Below are 19,944 nucleotides of genomic sequence, written 5' to 3' on the forward strand. Positions count from 1 at the left end.
AGTGCTATTCGCATAGATACTCAAGTATCACAACAATAGAACAAGTGCCGACGTCTAAGGAAATGCGAAGTACCAATATGGAATACTTATGGCTAGAATATTCCATAAAGCTATTAAACTATGATCTATGATCTTTATTATTTACCCTCGAGTGTACAATTTCACAGCGTGCTACAGTCACATGTTATCTCTGTAGACCCCGAATCTTTATTATTTACCCTCGAGTGTACAATTTCACAGCGTGCTACAGTCACATGTTATCTCTGTAGACCCCGGCCTTAGATATTTAGGTACAAGCTAACTAGCTCGGGGTGATAGGCTCTATGATCAAAAATGAGAAAAGACAAGACAAGAACAGCCCGAATGTAAGTGACATGAATCATACTGCTCATGCCATAAATTGAAAAATTAATTAATAAAGTACTATATCACGTGACCAATCTGTGCATGTGTAATGCCATTGGTGGGAGGGAGAGGGAGGGAAAGAGATATGAAAGATAGAAGGAGTAAGAAGAGATGGGATGGAGAAGGGAAACCCTTATGAAGTAAATCCAGAACTCCAACAAAAGGACGAACAGAAAAGGAACTTTGAACAACACAAACACAAATAAACCCCCAAGTATATCTCCGCAAGAGATATGAAAGATAGAAGGAGTAAGAAGAGATGGGATGGAGAAGGGAAACCCTTATTAAGTAAATCCAGAACTCCAACAAAAGGATGAACAGAAAAGGAACTTTGAACAACACAAACACAAATAAACCCCCAAGTATATCTCCGCACATACGTACCTATCTACTCGTATGTATGTTAGGTACCTACATAATATGTACCTATGTGCATAAAAACAATAAGTATGTACGGTAAATAGATGCACAAAACAGTAGGTAAGTTGTGATTATGACTTCAAAGTACAAACTTACATAGTTTACCCAGAACAAACTATGAACCTTCTTTTTCCAAGAAAACAATAGAAAACAATCAGAGGTAGAAAGATAAAGAAAAACTAACAGGAAAAAGAAAGGGAGAGAAAGAGGTTGGAGATAGAGGAATAATGAGGGCAGAAATATAATGAACAGAGAGACTAGAGAGAGAAAGAATAATGTTGAAGAGAAATAGGAAACGAGGGAGGGAGAGAAAAGGGAGAAAGATACCGAGGAGAAAACAAGCGAGAAACCAGGAGAAAGGATTCAGGATAGAAGGATTAAGGAGGAGATAGAGAAAAAGGGGATAAAACGAAGAGGAGAGAAGGATTAGGGAGAAAAGAACGAGGAGCTAAACGGGATAGAATAGAGAGAAAGAGAGGTGAGGGATAAAATATTGCACATACATTATTTCGGTGGGAAAAACAACTAGATAGGTGCATAATATGTACCTATGTGCATTAAACAATAAGTATGTACGGTAAATAGATGCACAAAACAGTAAGTTATGATTATGACATCAAAGTACAAACTTACATAGTTTACCCAGAACAATCTATGAACCTTCTTTTTCCAAGAAAACAATGGAAAACAATCTGAGGTAGAAAGATAAAGAAAAAACTATCAGGAAGAAGAAAGGAAAGGGAGAGAAAGAAGTTGGAAATAGAGGAATAATGAGGGCAGAAGTATAATGAACAGAGAGAGGAATAATGTTTTATTTAATGTATATATCAATATAAGTTATTGTTTACACAGGTCAAAATAGAAAAAATAAAATAAACAAAATATAGGGCCCTTGGAATGATAAAGAGAAAAAGGACACGAGAGAGGGAGGGAAAGAAAGAAGAGTAGGATTAAGGGGAGAAAGATACCGAGGAGAAAATGAGCGAGAAACCAGGAGAAAGGATTCAGGATAGAAGGATTAAGGAGGAGAAAGAGAAAAGGGGATAAAACGAAGGGATTTAGGAGAACAGAACAAGGAGCGAATCAAGAGAAAGAGAGGTGAGGGATAAAATATTGCACATACATTATTTCGGTGGGAAAAACAACTAGAGAAGCGTTATGTAGGTCACTTATATAGGAGAGGGATGAGGGAGGCGGGAATTTTTGCTACCTCGAGGGATCGATAGAGGGAATTCATGCTGTCTGAGGGGAGAAGGGAGAGGGAGAGAAAGCGCGTGGAGGCACTTAGCCTAATAACATTTCGTGTGCCAAATTTCAAACCCTCGCCTCGGGGGGATTTTCTTCCTTGTGTCAATTTTACGAAAAACCCAATGGGGAAATTTTGACCTCCTTTTTATCTTTTGTCACTTTTCTGGCTCTTCTGTTTATGATGGAAAACTGCCAAATACCCATGCTGCAAAATAGTGGTAGGTAGTTAAAAGCAGAGAATTAATATCTTTCTTTTTTTCTATAATAGTAATTCCAGGTAGGTAATTATTATAATTAGGTAAGTACTTGTGTACTTACCGAAGCGAAGGGAAAATGAACTCCTCCCCATCAAAAACTATAAACCCATTTCAAAAGTAAATATCTAGATAAATAAAGCTACCTGCGAACCTACATAATCTACTCTTCCTTTAGAAAAGCCATATAGGTACGTAACTACAAAAGCTGGCTTCGTGTGGCACATCATTTCATAAATTCATAACTACCACACTGACAGGGGGTAGGTAATGTACGAGGAGGTAGTTATTAGCGAGCAATTTCACAGCAATTCGTGTTAACCTACATTTACCAACTTCCGAATGTAGCATTTAAGCTGGAAATATAAAACCCTGGGAGAGAGGAAAGCTCAATAAATTTCCTCTTGGCACGCGTGTGACCTCAAATAACCTGCCTCAAAACAGGAGCAGACCTCAACACCTCTCCACTATTCTCTGACGTCAGCATCAGAAGCTATCCATTATTTCAGTGGTACCTAACGTGACGTCAGCACCTATCTATTCACTATTCTAGTGGCTGTCAAAATTTGTGGGCTCGCGGAACTCGCGACCCTCTTTGCCAGCGAAGAACCTTTTGATAACACCCTGGCAATCTTATTAAAGGTTATGTACAAATAGTATTAACTAGTACCTATGCCTATGCCGTACATAAGTTTCGCCGATTTTCCAATTCACATCCGATATGTAGTTATGTACATTAGACTTGTTTATGATTCTTATGAAAATTGCAGACAACATAATTTATGCCTCATTTGAAATAAGTATTTGTGGGAGAAAAAAACCAGAAAACATAAAACACCCGAGTCTTAACTCTAATCACCATCGCAGATTGCATGATGCATCAGGAAATGTTAAGTTTTTATCAAGACAACCAGATCTGCAAGATTGGAGATTGAGGAGAGGAAATAATATTTAAGTACCTATTTTTCAATTTTCATATTTATTTCCGGAACTCTGACATTTATTTCTATTTCTTTTAATTTTGTTCACAAATATGTACATACTTACCTACTTAGTACTTACTTACCCATGAGCTACTAGATAATCTAGACTTAGTTACCACACATATTCTTGTTTTTCAAGAGGAAATCAAACCAGAATCTCACCTGACAACTATTTGTGGGAGAAAAAAACCAGAAAACATAAAACACAAAACACCCGAGTCTTAACTCTAAACACCATCGCAGATTGCATGATGCATCAGGAAATGTTAAGTTTTTATCAAGACAACCAGATCTGCAAGATTGGAGATTGAGGAGAGGAAATAATATTTAAGTACCTATTTTTCAATTTTCATACTTATTTCCGGAACTCTGACGTTTAGTTCTATTTCTTTTAATTTTGTTCACAAATATGTACATACTTACCTACTTAGTACTTACTTACCCCTTACCCATGAGCTACTAGATAATCTAGACTTAGTTACCACACATATTCTTGTTTTTCAAGAGGAAATCAAACCAGAATCTCACCTGAAATCAAGAAAAACAGAAGCAATAAGTAAGCATTAGTTTTACAAGTCTATATAGGTAGGTACAATACAAAGTTCGTGCAGTTGACTAAAATCGACTACAAAGTAGGTAAGATCAAACGATTTAATTAAGAAGTTTATCATTAGGACGTTTTTCAAGCGATATCGATCGACACCAACAATAAGTAGTACTTATACGCTGCATAAGATATCACTCGTATGAATTTCTGATTAGCTTGTTTGTCCTATCCTACCTTAGTTTAGTATCCTCTGCATATGAATTGGTTATTGGTCTGTCCTACCTTAGCGACTTCTGCATATCAAAGGGATCACGTTTTGCACGTCTGCTCAACGTACGTGAAATACATACGTGCATATTGTTACTTGAAACTCGATGCATATACATATTCTCGTGCCTTCGTATTTAACACACGTCTCCATATATTTTCATATTTGATATTGGTTTTATTATTCTGTCAAACTACCTGAATTGAGTCTTCAATTGCATCAGGGTGCTTGCTATCAGAATATCAAATAGGTTTGTTTGTACAACAACACAATACTAATGGTCTCTATGTTATAGCTCACATTTCATATCTAATGTTTGATATTAGTGATAGTAGTGTCCTGAATCAATAACGAACACATTTCAATTGGAATTTAATGTATTGTGTCCTGGGATAAAAAATAAACTTTGATTTGTACATAATTATACACGTGTGGGCATGGGCATGTGGACAACACAAATATGAAATGCGATAGCGACAAGTAATGGCCATCAATAAAGTAATAAAAAAGATAAAAACAAATTCATCAATACTGTTTTTAGATCGCTGTCGGGGGGGAAAAAGATCGTCTCTATCTTACATAGACATAGATAGTTCGATACTGATTTTAGAATTTTAGATAGACGAAATTGTAAACATAGTGTCAAATTTGTAAAAGATGGGAATAAAAAGAGTCTCAAGTACCTACACAATACAAAGGTCGGTACTTGAATCCCCAAATTCCAATACACTTAACAAAGGTCGGTACTTGAATCCCCAAATCCCAATACCCTGAACAAAGGTCGGTTTATCCCCTCCTAAGAAAATTGTTCGTCCTCGAACAAGAATATTACAAATGAAAAATGAACAAACAAAGGAACAATTAAGCAACAAACAAAAGTACAAAAGTAAGTAACTAACAAAAGTAAATAAACAAACAATCTCGTTGGTTCACCTTTCCACGAATAATCAGGCTGTCATGCAAGCCACGCACACTATGAACATGAATGTTCTCTGGGCAACTTGACGGTTGAACTTGCCCACACTCCACAGGGTTGTCTGTGTCTGTCTCTTGTTTGCATATCTGCTCCACGTCGCTGTACCGCTCTACTGATGACTGGGACGGACTGTCTAACTTCTCTCGGGTCTCGCTTCTGGTTGTTGGTCGCGAGGTCGGTACTTGAATCCGTAATACATAGAAAGCTCATACTTCAAACAAAGGAAACAAGTGAACAACAAAACAGCAAGAAAGAGACACAAGGCAAAACAGCAACAACAAAGGCACAAAGCAAATCATTAACATGAGCCTCTCGTTCCAGAATAAACCTGCACTGAAAACTACGCAGAGATCTCAAAAAACCTCCATTGTATTCCAACAACCCTCTCAACATGCTGTACCTGACAGCAGTCCTACATTTTCACCAACATCTTCAAATATAGTGTGTCAAGTCTGATGTGCTTCACTTTCATGATTCATCTCAATACTGACGATATTCAGACCCAAAAATGTGATTTGAAGGTCTTATCAAATCATCAGACCCAGAATTTAAAATCTCAAGTTTGAGTTCGAATTTTATGAGTCTCAATTTCAAGATGAATCATGTAAGTCGCCAATTCAAAGCACAAATCGCTTTTCAGAATACTGTTACGTATACGTGGGCGTGATCGGGTTCGTAAAAGATTAGGTCTAGTAAAAACACTCGCGAATTCGTTTAATTAAATCTAGAGTACAACAAGTTTATTTATTTCACAAAAGAGTACACAGTCACAAGGTATAATCGCTATTACAAGGTACAATCTCTTATCACAAAGTTCGATCGCTTATCTATCACGGTTAACACTAACTTTCACTCCCATTGATCTCTGAACACATCCACCAATAAGTGACACCAAGTTAGCCCCCAAAAAACTTTTGAAGCCATGAGTAGCAAACAAAAACTTAGGTGTTAGCACACAAAATACCTACGTACGAGTATTATTACGGAAATTTGCCTTTTGACCTTTCCTTCCGCAAATTTCATTACAAGGAGCTTTCATTTTACACTTCCGCACTCCAAAGCCTCCTATTCTTCTATTCACACATCAATATAAATTGCTTTTCATCTTTCTACCACCCCAAGTCAATCTATCAATGACAAAGGTGACAGCTCAACTCCTAACCTTTACGAGGAAATCAAGGTAATAGAGCATTTAGTTCTATTTCTTTTAATTTTGTTCACAAATATGTACAATGTACATACTTACCTACTTAGTACTTACTTATGAGCTACTAGGTAATCTAGACTTGAGTTACCACAGATATTCTTGTTGTTTTTTTAAGAGGAAATCAAACCAGAACCTCACCTGAAATCAAGAAAAAACAGAAGCAATAAGCATTATAGTTTTACAAATCTATAGGTATTACACACTACAAAGTTCATACAGTCGACCGAAATCGACTTAACTTATAAAGTAGGTAGGTAAGATCAAAAGATTTTGGCGGAATTAGAACTTTATCATTAGGTCGGTTTTCGAGCGATGTCGATCGACACCAATCAACTATTAGTAGTATACTCTGCACTCGCACTGCGTGCTCGGGAGGGGGGCTTCGCCCCCCTCCACCCCCCGGGGGCTTCGCGTGTTCGCTACGCGGGGTTGCGTATACGGTCGCGGGTGAATTTCTGATTGATATATCCTATCCTACCTACCTTAGAATCTTCTGCATATGAATTGCTGATTGGTCTGCTGCCTTAATATTTACCTTAGCGTCCTCCATATCAAAGGGGTCACGTTTCGCACGTCTGCTATCGCCGTACGTGAAATACGTGTATATTGTTAAAACTCGATGCATATACAATATACATACACACACTCATGCCAATACGTGCATATTGTTAAAACTCGATGCATATATTACTCTCGTGCCTTCGTATTTAACACACGTCTCCATATTATATTTTCATATTTGATATTGGTTTTATTATTCCTGTCAAACTACCTGAATTGAGTCTTCAATTGCATCAGGGTGCTTGCTATCAGAATATCAAATAGGTTTGTTTGTACAACAACACAATACTAATGGTTTCCATATCTCATATCTAATGTAATGTTTGATATTAGTGATAGTATTGTGTCCTGAATCAATAACGAACACATTTCAATTGGATTTTATGTATTTTGTCCTGGGATAAAAAATAAACTTTGATTTGTACATAATTATACACGTGTGGGCATGTGGACAACACAAATATGAAATGCGATAGCAATATTTCAACCCTTAACCCAATACCGATGCTTTAGTACCGCCCACTTTTAGGCTTAGGTTTTAGCCTCGTCATGAGAACACTACTGGACAAAAGTGACTGTGAAATCCGAGCCTGATTCACATATTATGTCTGAAAAAGTGAAAACCTTTTTTCTTTTGATAATTGAAAAAGCTTTTCAAGACAAATCTGGCCATCAATAAAGCGTTTGACCTTGTAGTTTTCTTTGTTCGAAAATAGAAAACTTCAATCACGAAATCTTTCTGACGTGTACACAACACTGACCTTTGTTCAATTTCAAGTTTGTCTCGGGCTTTCGAAAGATAACCACTGATTAATTGATAAATGACCTTCGAGATGAGGCGTATGACAAGGTTAAGCTTTTTCTCCCGTGACTGCGTTAAATTTTGTCCTCTGTTGAGTCTAATTATCTCGCTGCTCGCTATCTTTATAGACCTACAGATAACTTTATAGACTTACTGATAAGGATATGGTGTTGCCATAGTCAGTGCTATTCGCATAGATACTCAAGTCTCACAACAATAGAACAAGTGCCGACGTCTAAGGAAATGCGAAGTACCAATATGGAATACCTAAGGCTAGAATATTCCATAAAGCTATTAAACTATGATCTATGATCTTTATTATTTACCCTCGAGTGTACAATTTCACAGCGTGCTACAGTCTAAATTTTGTCCTCTGTTGTGTCTAATTATCTCGCTGCTCGCTATCTTTATAGACCTACTGATAACTTTATAGACTTACTGATAAGGATATGGTGATGCCATAGTCAGTGCTATTCGCATAGATACTCAAGTCTCACAACAATAGAACAAGTGCCGACGTCTAAGGAAATGCGAAGTACCAATATGGAATACCTATGGCTAGAATATTCCATAAAGCTATTAAACTATGATCTATGATCTTTATTATTTACCCTCGAGTCTACAATTTCACAGCGTGCTACAGTCACATGTTATCTCTGTAGACCCCGGCCTTAGATATTTAGGTACAAGCTAACTAGCTTGGGGTGATAGGCTCTATGATCAAAAAAATAAGAAAAGACAAGAACAGCCCGAATGTAAGTGACATGAATCATACTGCTCATGCCATAAATTGAAAAATTAATTAATAAAGTACTATATCACGTGACCAATCTGTGCATGTGTAATGCCATTGGTGGGAGGGAGAGGGAGGGAAAGAGATATGAAAGATAGAAGGAGTAAGAAGAGATGGAGAAGGGAAAGTAAGGAAACCCTTATTAAGTAAATCCAGAACTTCAACAAAAGGACGAACAGAAAAGGAACTTTGAACAACACAAACAGAAATAAACCCCCCAGTATATCTCCGCACATATACGTATGTTAAGTAGGTAGGTACATAATATGTACCTATGTGCATTAAACAATAAGTATGTACGGTAAATAGATGCACAAAACAGTAAGTTATGATTACGACTTCAAAGTACAAACTTACATAGTTTACCCAGAACAAACTATGAACCTTCTTTTTCCAAGAAAACAATGGAAAACAATCTGAGGTAGAAAGATAAAGAAAAAACTATCAGGAAGAAGAAAGGAAAGGGATGAACAGAGAGAGGAATAATGTTTTATTTAATGTATAGTATAAATATATCAATATAAGTTATTGTTTACACAGGTCAAAATAGAAAAAATAAAATAAACAAAATATGGGGCCCTTGGAATGATGAAGAGAAAAGGAAACGAGAGAGGGAGGGAATGAAAGAAGAGTAGGATTAAGGGGAGAAAGATACCGAGGAGAAAATAAGCGAGAAACCAGGAGAAAGGATTAAGGAGGAGATAGAGAAAAAGGGGATAAAACGAAGAGGAAAGAAGGATTAAGGAGAAAAGAATGAGGAGCTAAACGGGATAGAATAGAGAGAAAGAGAGGTGAGGGATAAAATATTGCACATACATTATTTCGGTGGGAAAAACAACTAGAGAAGCGTTATGTAGGTCACTTATAGAGGAGAGGGATGAGCGAGGCGGGAATTTTCGCTACCTCGAGGGATCGATAGAGGGAATTCATGCTGTCTGAGGGGAGAAGGGAGAGGGAGAGAAAGCGCGTGGAGGCACTTAGTAGGGTTGGGACATCGAGACGAAAACATCGATGTTCGATACATCGATGTTTTTAAACTTCGATATATCGAGTATCCGATGTATCGTAATCAAAAACATCGATGTTCGATATTATCGGGATTTCGATGTTTTTCGGATTTTCGGTATTATATGGTCCTTTCCGCGTAAATTCCGTATGGGAAATTTTAAGTTCGAGGGATTTTTTTGGAAACTGAGAAAAAAAAATCCCACTTCATGAGGAACCACAGACATCGAACATCGAAAAATAAAACATCGATGTTTCCATCGAAAGAAAAACATCGATGTTGACATCGATGTTTTTGTTCCGATGTATCGATGTTTTCAAAACATCGATGTCGATGTCCCAACCCTAGCACTTAGCCTAATAACATTTCGTGTGCCAAATTTCAAACCCTCGGGGGAATTTTCTTCCTTGTGTCAATTTTACGAAAAACCCACTGGGGAAATTTTGACCTCCTTTTTTATCTTTTGTCACTTTTCTGGCTCTTTTGTTTATGATGGAAAACTGCCAAATACCCATGCTGCAAAATAGTGGTAGGTAGTTAAAAGCAGAGACTATCTTTCTTTTTTTTTCTATAATAGTTGAGTAATTCGAGGTAGGTAATTATTATAATTAGGTAAGTACTTGTGTACTTACCGAAGCGAAGGGAAAATGAACTCCTCCCCATCAAAAACTATAAACCCATTTCAAAAGTAAATATCTAGATAAATAAAGCTACCTGCGAACCTATGTACATAATCTACTCTTCCTTTAGAAAAGCCATATAGGTACGTAACTACAAAAGCTGGCTTCGTGTGGCACATCATTTCATAAATTCATAACTACCACACTGACAGGGGGTAGGTAATGTACGAGGAGGTAGTTATTAGCGAGCAATTTCACAGCAATTCGTGTTAACCTACATTTACCAACTTCCGAATGTAGCATTTAAGCTGGAAATATAAAACCCTGGGAGAGAGGAAAGCTCAATAAATTTCCTCTTGGCACGCGTGTGACCTCAAATAACCTGCCTCAAAACAGGAGCAGACCTCAACACCTCTCCACTATTCTGACGTCAGCATCAGAAGCTATCCATTATTTCAGTGGTTCCTAACGTGACGTCAGCACCTATCTTGTGGGCTCGCGGATGTCACGACCCTCTTTGCCAGCGAAGAACCTTTAGATAGCACCCTGGCATTACCGGAGTTAAAAATTAAAAGAAAATTTCTAAAGTTGATAGAATAAGTAAAGGAGGCTGTTTAGTAATGCTGTGATAGCCACAAAAATGTCAAGAGGTTCTCAGCTAATTTGCGAGCCTTGTTAGCTTCAGATCCGCCCCAGATGTGAATCGAACCCACTTACTATACTTTATTTAGACTTCAGAAGTAAAACAGCCAGCCTAGTTAGCTTAGTTGGTAGCGCGTCTGCCTTGTAAGCTCTAGGTCGCGAATACTGCCCGGCCGCGCGGATTTTAACCAACACAGATAAGGTTTGTTCTCGTAACGGCTGGCTTTCTCTCATCTCCTCTTCCTGCTCTCTTCGCTTTCGGGACGACAAGACCTTAGCAGTATACAGTACCCTCTATCAAACCTCTTTAAAAAAATCCATACACTTGCAGACAGGATAACGTCAGTAGACATGGATAATAGGCTTTTAATATGTTACCTAATAAAATACTCATGTTTTAAATGAACAATACACATGCAGACAGGATAACGTCAGTAGACATGGATAATAGGCTTTTAATATGTTACCTAATAAAATACTCATGTTTTAAATGAACATGAATTACACTGCTTGACCTTCATGTCATTACAAGACTGGCCAGTTGTCATGTTAACATCAAGTTATGGAGACAGATAAAATACATGTCTGAATGTGGGAGAGACGGAGAGATCATGAGTTAAATAAACATGAGAACATAATAAACCATGTTAACTTTGTACAAATAACAACTACATATGTACAACTTATTAAAGGTTATGTACAAATAGTGTAGGGCTAGAAAAGGGAGAAGGGTCGAGGGTCGTCTCTTACCGTGATTTTCGTTGAGTAGTTGAGATACTTATCACTCGGTACGGAACCAAAGTGGACCACCCATCCAAGAGCGTTTCGTTTGAGAAGTCCATCTATTCTCCACCATGCAGATACAAACATAGACGTTGTGATTATTCTAATAGGAAATGCTTCCTTCCGAAACATCGGTCCCACCATTCTCCTATTTCGTATGTCCCGAAAGTCAGCGCGACAAGACATCACAAGCCAGGCTATTATTCCCCTAAGTTCTCTATTGATCGGAACAACCCGCGGAACCTTTTCAATCAGCACAATGGCTCTTTTAAGTCTCCAGATTATTTCGATCAAATGCAAACACCAAGATAAGTAATTGATTTTTGCAAGGAGCTTTCCAATAATTCCTAACGTGAGTAAACATTGTAATTGATTTTTTTTTTTCAATGACAAAGCAAGCAGCTTTTCTTAGACATTTACACTCGTATTTATGAACAAGAATGATCGTTCTTAGATCAGTCTCAAGTCAAAATTGACCAATCAAATGCCTTGAGACTATGCATTATGTTAGTTTTAGCTCGTAGTTCTTTATTACTAATCAGCATTTATTGTTACTTATTTTTTGCAGTTTCTTGTCTTATTCATTATTAACTTATGTTATTTCTAGAAGGTGCTGTCTTGTCTACAGGTATTCGCTGGATTCACTTGTCTGAATGTGGGAGAGACGGAGAGATCATGAGTTAAATAAACATGAGAACATAATAAACCATGTTAATTTTGTACAAATAACAACTACATATGTACAATGTACATGTACAACTTATTAAAGGTTATGTACAAATAGTATTAACTAGTACCTATGCCTATGCCGTACATAAGTTTCGCCAATTTTCCAATTCACATCCGATATGTAGTTATGTACATTAGACTTGTTTATGATTCTTATGAAAATCATATGTCATATATTATGCCCAGCTGTTTAATAATATTCCATTCGTTTTCGTACCTTATTCTCCTTGCAGCTAGACTTTGCGTCAGCTATTTTATTCCCTGCTGCTGATTGACACGCGTAAGATTCTTCGTCCACTTCGGTGTCCTGACCTATCCTACGGTCTTTCTATTACACTATGATTTGTTTCTTGCTGACTAACCATTGCGATTTAAACTTTGTATGTAGTATTTTCGATTGATTTTTTTTTAGGTGCCCCTTTATTTGCCTGCTGCATTGGCTCTCATGGAAACTACTTTTGTTCTTTGTTAAATTTTGATCTTAATACTTTATTAATAATTTTATTCATTTGTGACTCGATTTTGCAACTTTGCTGATAATACCTTTAGGCACCAGATGTTTTTGTCATTTACTAATTTTGGGAAACGAAGGTTTTTTTTTTTACATTTTCTTTTTCGATCCTTCGTTTCGTCGTTCATGATTTTCAGCACATTTATCAGCAGCACGGATCAATCTTTTGCATTTCGGAACTTCTATATGGACAGTTAAGCATCCTGCGACTGCTCAAGTTCCCCATGACACATCCACCTTCGTTACTTCGAAGTTTACCGACCAAGATAACCTGACGGCGAGGACTTCCCTAACATAATGTGATCATGTCGGTAGAGTATAGGTTCTTTTTCTCTTTTCAATATTAAATTCAATGTAACCTGAGGGTAGTTTCCTCATATTATTACTACAGTCTCGTTATTTTGGGACAATTACGTTAGAGATGATCATTTTATTTTAGTCTCTTCATATGGTACCTCCTTGTTTAGTGTTTATTTATTTTGGGGATTATTACTTGACACTCTTCATTCTTATTCTGGGTACCATAAAATTTTATTTAGTAGTCTGAAAGCGCTTATTTTACTATGCTTTCTCATCAATTGTCGGGTTGCTTCCCATCACCTGATTTTGATTAATATTGATTTTCTCCTTAGCTCATCATAACTCAGCTAGACACTTTGGTATTATTGTAAGGTATTGTATTGCTGAGTAAGTATTTGTTTGCGGTGATCCCGTAGAACTGATTGTTATTGCTATTGTATTATCTACATTATGTACACCATTGATTTTTGTGCAGTGTTGCCCCGTTATCCAAATTTCAAATGCTTATTAATCGCAGATTTGGTGGGTTACGCGTTTGAGGTATTTGTATCTTGCTTTCTTTGATACCGTTTTATTGTGAGCATTTTACTGTGTGAGTTTTATTTTCTTTCCTTCCAGGTGTAATTACGCGGACTGTTATTCAAGTCGAGGACCATTTGCAACTTAACTCGACATTTTCTCACACTGGTCAATCGAACGACTTCTAACGACATGGAATTTTTGAGATTTGTTGTCGAGGGGACGCTCTCGACACAAAGTCTCTACTCACGTCGTTCTCCTTGAGCCTGATCAACTCAATATCGCAACCTGGGTTAAATCATTTTCCTTTTCCGAGTTTACATCCGGACCTATTGGAGACACTAACTCTTGTCTCGTTGTACTAGACATTTATTTGTATTATTGGGTACTACCTATGTGCCTATTTTCAACATGTGATTATGGTTATTTCGTTAATTTCTATTCATTTGCCGTTTTTGGCCTTACGTTTTGGCTTTTATTTTGTGATCAGGGCCCGATCACAAAATAAGGGTTGTTAATTTGTTTTTTCAATCACATCTTTTCCTATTTTTATCAATATTTTGGAGCTCCGAGCATTTTTATAGTCTATTAGGTATGCTTTCAATGCGAGAGTATAGGTATTTATGTAGGCACTGTTAGCTAATATTATTATGTTTTGCCTTTAACAACCGGCTATCTGTTTTACGTAGGACCTGCTTATCACATTCACGTTATTGCAAGTTTATGTTTTTTCACTTACATTAAGTATATTGTTCCAAATTATTCGATATATTTTTCCATAATGTCGTTCTTCTCTTATTTCGAGGATATTTTGATACTTACCCTAATGATTTAAAGGTTATTTTTAATACTTGCTACTTTCTAGTTAGGTAATGTTACTATGTTGAAATTTTGCTACATTTTGATTTGATTTTCCTTACACCATTGTGTTTGGTGATTAGTCATTGAACTTTACAGTTATGAATTTGATTGATACTTCGTTGTATGCTTATTTTACGATGTCGACTTTATTTTTCGCTTTCCCTTAGTTTTTGTAACTTTAATCCTTAAGTTTATGTTTTCACTGCGAGAGTATAGGTATTTATGTAGGTACTGTTAGCTAATATTATTGCGTTTTGCCTTTTACAACTGGCGCTCTGTTTTACATAGGACCTGCTTTTCACATTCACGTTATTGGAAGTTTATGTTTTTTCACTTACATGATATTGTTCTTGTTCTAAATGATTCGATATATTTTTCCATAATGTCGTTCTTCTCTTACTTCGAGGATATTTTGGTACTTACCATAATGATTTAAATGGTTATTTTTGATGCTTGCTAGTTAGGTAATGTTACTATGTTGAAATTTTGCTACATTTTGGTTTGATTTTTCTTTAGACCATTTCGTTTAGTGATTAGTCATTGAACTTTACATTAATTTATGAATTTGATTGATACTTCGTTGTATTCTTATTTTCCTATGTCGACTTTATTTTTCGCTTTCCCTTAGTTTTGTAACTTTAATCATTTATCGTGATTTTATTTACTATGTTGACTACTTTTATTATCATCTTAAACATATTTAACTTACTCTCTTGTTGTTCTAATAATCTTGTACCGCGTACCCTGTCGACCTTTTTCACCTTTTGTACGTTGCCCATAATGATACTTGTTTTGCTTTTCATTTCTTGTAACATCTTATTTTCCCCTATTTGTTTATTTAAATTGAACTTACTGTAGGGATTTTGTTTGAGACATAAGCTATTATAATATTATTTATATTGATTGTTCAACTGTTTTTGGTCATAATGAAACAACTGTTCAACCAGAACTAATCCTTTTGATTTAATTGCTTGTTGAAAATAATCAATCAGTTTATCTTTGGACTCAAAATCTATTAATTTCTCTTGAATTTCATGGAAAGGTTTCCTTTCTTTCCCAGCATAAGCAGTCAAAATGATATTGTCATCTGTAATATGAAAAGTCTCTGGGAACCTCATGAGAAATTCTTTAAATTCTCTGATGTGTTGTCCTGAAATGTGTCTAACTTCTGGGGAGGCTTGTGACCGATGTCCCAGTAAACTTTTGATAGGCACTTCAATGTCAGCTCCATATTGTAAAAGCTTTGATGTAAAATATTCAACAGCTTCTTTAGCATAATCACGTTTGCCTCCAGGTTGTTTGAGGCTATTGTTACTAGAATTTGAATCATTGCTCAGGGTTCCCATCTCATAAGCATCATAGACATGATCACCATCAACCATGAATAGTGATGGATACTGAGCTAAAAACTTTTTCAATCCTGATTGAGAGCCACCAGCAATTTGTCTCATTTCTTTGGTGAATCCTTTAGCCCCAAATTGACAGCTCAGATCATGCAAAGTTCGGCATCATAGACATGATCACCATCAACCATGAATAGTGATGGATACTGAGCTAAAAACTTTTTTAATCCTGATTGAGAGCCACCAGCAATTTGTCTCATTTCTTTGGTGAATCCTTTAGCCCCAAATTGACAGCTCAGATCATGCAAAGTTCTTGGGCCCCCTTTGTCAAGTAATCTCTCGTAAAAGAACAACAGAGTAAGGTTTCTCACTTTTTCATATTCTGAACTATCCATCTTCCCTTAATTTTATATGCAGTTGATGATGATGATGATGGAAACACTCTATTTTAATCAATTATTTGAGTGTTTTTCAAAGTGAGAAACAGCCAGGTTCCAAGGAATAACCAAACAAATATTCCTTCAACAAATGTTACGAAATAGATAAAGAGCTTAACATAAATTCAACACAACCGAACTATCCATCTTCCCTTAATTTTATCTTAATTTTATATGCAGTTGATGATGATGGAAACACTCTATTTTAATCAATTATTTGAGTGTTTTTCTAAGTGAGAAACATCCGGTGACTGAAAACACTTGATGCTCTCAAAGATAATCAGCCAGGTTCCAAGGAATAACCAAACAAATATTCCTTCAACAAATGTTACGAAATAGATAAAGAGCTTAACATAAATTCAACACAACAGTATACGTTGAATACACTTGATAACATAGAAGACAGGGATGAAACTTAAAGGCACTTCATTAAACATTGTAAAAAGTTAACACTAGTAAAACACTCTTAAGGCACTAAAATTGATTAAAATTGCACTTGAAATCTTAAAAACTAGTAAACTAATGGTTTTGTCGACTTTAGAATTAATTTAAATTGATTTCTACATTTTTTTCATTGTAAAACTCACGTATCCAACTTCTAACATCCAGTTTTGGTTTGGATAAATTGGATTCCACTTTCCAGCTTTCCACCTCCATCCATTCTGCATTCTCCATTGAAATATTTTTGGAATTTGATTCAAAACAAAAAGTAAATACAGGTGCGGTGGATGGTACGACTCTGGCAACACTGTACAGCTGCGAAAACACTCTTGCCAACCGTTTTACACGACGGCAACGGGCAATTTTTCAACAGGATGGCCGACAAGAAGAAAGTTCTGAGTCAAGAGACTTTTGTGGTTCATCAAATTCACATAATCACGTACAAATTTAAAATCAATCATTTCATAGGACTTTTGAGCTTAGATCTTCATGATAAGTACTCTTTTACGTCTCGCCCAAACATCACCGTACCCTTCTCGGATCGCCCCTGAGATTTCCAAAAATATTAGGTTGGTACTCCTTCATATTTTCAAAACAAAATCATATGTTTTTGCCAACTTCACACCGTACTTTTTCTCCCAACTTTTCTTCGATCTTCGATTTGCATTTTGGTGTCAAAAAGTTGGAAGAAAATCTTTTTTATTTGACCAAGTGAGCTCCCTAATCCATTTTAATCCCTGGAAAATGGCAAACAGACTGCTGAAAGTGTCTGCTCCATTACAGTTATACACGAAAAATCATGCACCTTTACTGCAGGTAAGATTACATAATGTTACTCTCATGATGGGGTAGTGTGCCTCTAAAGTTCAATATCATGTCAAGGAGAAGGGCAAAAGACTCAACTTCCTCTATTACCGCTGAAATTTGGCCATCTCACGTCTCGAAAGATTGATTTTATTGTTGGATTCTGAAAAAAGGCCTTAAAAAATGCGGCATTTTTAATCACAGTCATGGCCATGGTACAAGCACAGTACTTATGAATCAGAGACGGACACTGTTCTGTGCCGATTCTACTCTATATCACAGCCAGGGAGATTTTTGTTTGTTCCAAAAACTCCAACTTATAGGTACTGTCACTGACTGAATGTATTTTTTTTTTTTTAGTCAGCTTGTCTGATAGTCTAACACAGAGGTTCTCAAACTGGGGGGTGTGGAGACAAATCAGGGGGGGGGGGGGGGGGGGTTTTTATATAAATGTATAAACCTCCAGTTCTGGGGGGGGGCGTGAGCTTTTCATATAAATGTATAAACCTCCAGTTCTGAAATTCCTCCCGTGCTAACTGCTTGAGCCACTGAGCTTGGTTCGTTTTGTTATTTCATAAAACCTTCATATAAATAGGTAACCTACTTACTTGAATATAAAAAAAAAATCTCAAAGTTTCAAATTCTTGGTTTGTTATTCCATAAAACCCATAGGTAAAATAATATACCAAGGGGTTGGGCAAGGTAGGGGGGGGGGGGGGAAAAAATGGGAAAAGGCCCAAAGGGGGAACCATTCAAAAAATTGTGGATCTTATTTTGAAAAAAAACTTTTGATTTGAATGAAGTGAATGAATGATCTGATGAGTGGATGAGCCCCCAGTTCAAGGTTAGGGAAAGTTAACTATCTCTCCCAGCTAATAGAGTTGAGACTTCCTTAACAATCTCTCTCAACCATTTCCTTTTTACTCTTTCTAGATTTTGAAAAGATGTCGGGCCACTCAGGCATCTGTTGCCGAGAAGAGTGTTAATGTACCCAGCACTCAGGTCACCAGCATTGACAACGGTCTGAGAGTTGCCACCGAGGATTCTGGTGCCCCTACTGCTACCGTTGGCATTTGGGTTGATGCTGGATCCCGATATGAAACTGATGCCAACAATGGAGTGGCACACTTCCTGGAGCACATGGCTTTCAAGGTAGGCAGGCTGTAAATGTATTATTTTAAAGTACTTATCTATGTCGTTAATTAATTGCTCCATAAAGTTCATACGGGTCTTTTTGTAACACACTATTCTTATTCTTTGAAATGTAGACCACATTATTTTGGCCACAAATAATGGCTTAAAAAATAGTATTTAAAAAGTTTTAATTCATTAGCCAATCACGCACTATTTGTGGCCGCAGATTGGTCCCTTATCTATGTCGTTAATTAATTGCTCCATAAAGTTCATACGGGTCTTTTTGTAACACACTATTCTAATTCTTTGAAATGTAAACCACATTATTTTGGCCACAAATAATGGCTTAAAAAATAGTATTTAAAAAGTTTTAATTCATTAGCCAATCACGCACTATTTGTGGCCAAATTTACGTCAATACTCAAACAATTCTGGCCGGGATTCCAACAAAGTTTAGTTGGATTTCTGTTCTGAAAACTGTGTATTGCTCTCGGTCTTTTGGATTCCTTCGAAGGCAAAGTTGATTCAACCCAATGATTTTCCAAAAAAAAAAAAAAATATATAATCTAAATCATGATTTATTTATGGTGAAATGAAGATCCTTTTTAAGGGGAAACTACTATTTGAAAAATTATAATAATCTTGCCAAATTAATTGCTTTTAGACACGCGAAAATGGATTTTAATTTTATTATTTCTCAAACGCTAGTCGATTTTCAGAAAGATTGGCTTTCTTGAAATAACAATGCCTTGATTACAAATTCAGCAAAGATTGAATATAATCTAAATCATGATTTATTTATGGTGAAACGAAGATCCTTTTTAAGGGGAAACTATTTGAAAAATTATAATAATCTTGCCAAATTAATTGCTTTTAGACACGCGAAAATGGATTTTACTTTTATTATTTCTCAAACGCTAGTCGATTTTCAGAAAGATTGGCTTTCTTGAAATAACAATGCCTTGATTACAAATTCAGCAAAGATTTCATTCAATCTGTTGATTTTTAGCTTCTTGATTTCCAGATTTAAAAGGTAAAAATTGTTTTATAGAAATTTGTACCATAATATGTTCTAGACTTCTAGAGTTTATTTGATTTTTTATATAATAAAAAGTATTCTTTCTGTAAATATTACATCCATGTTTTTTTTTTTTTTTTTTTTTTTTTTTTTTTTACCTACGATGGACATGCATTTATTAGTAGGTCCCTCCCCCCCTCCCCTGGACTATGCTATTTACTTGTTTTTAGACACACAAAATTTGGGTTATTATGTAACAAACAGACAGCCTTTTTGACCTTCTTTAAAAACACTGGGTCCGTCCATAGGAGAAAAATTTGCCAGTGCTGGGT

General features: G+C 36.3%; 3 protein-coding genes across 3 annotated transcripts in view; 1 reads left to right on the forward strand and 2 right to left on the reverse strand.

Moving 5' to 3' along the window:
• The window catches only part of LOC103504946 (probable cysteine desulfurase), a 37,985-nt gene extending 32,674 nt beyond the window's left edge, over positions 1-5,311 (reverse strand). Inside the window, exon 1 of the mRNA XM_026820375.1 lies at positions 5,144-5,311. Within this exon, the coding sequence (XP_026676176.1) occupies positions 5,144-5,311 (168 nt within the window). The remainder of the gene's footprint in view (positions 1-5,143) is intronic.
• A 10,014-nt stretch (positions 5,312-15,325) lies between these two features.
• LOC113465669 (egalitarian protein homolog) lies at positions 15,326-16,333 on the reverse strand. Its single transcript, XM_026820376.1, has 2 exons — positions 16,023-16,333; positions 15,326-15,870 (listed from the first exon to the last, which is right to left on the reverse strand). The coding sequence occupies exons 1-2, from the start codon at positions 16,171-16,173 to the stop codon at positions 15,326-15,328; spliced, it is 696 nt and encodes a 231-aa protein (XP_026676177.1). The 5' UTR covers positions 16,174-16,333.
• Positions 16,334-17,284: 951 nt separating this feature from the next.
• On the forward strand, positions 17,285-19,624 carry LOC103504947 (mitochondrial-processing peptidase subunit beta-like). The gene is made up of 3 exons (XM_017449910.2): positions 17,285-17,472; positions 18,394-18,612; positions 19,619-19,624. The coding sequence occupies exons 1-3, from the start codon at positions 17,401-17,403 to the stop codon at positions 19,622-19,624; spliced, it is 297 nt and encodes a 98-aa protein (XP_017305399.1). The 5' UTR covers positions 17,285-17,400.
• The last annotated feature ends 320 nt before the right edge of the window (positions 19,625-19,944 follow it).

Source organism: Diaphorina citri, unplaced genomic scaffold (assembly GCF_000475195.1).
Source record: "Diaphorina citri unplaced genomic scaffold, Diaci psyllid genome assembly version 1.1 scaffold142, whole genome shotgun sequence".
Taxonomy (NCBI): Eukaryota; Metazoa; Arthropoda; class Insecta; order Hemiptera; family Psyllidae; genus Diaphorina; species Diaphorina citri.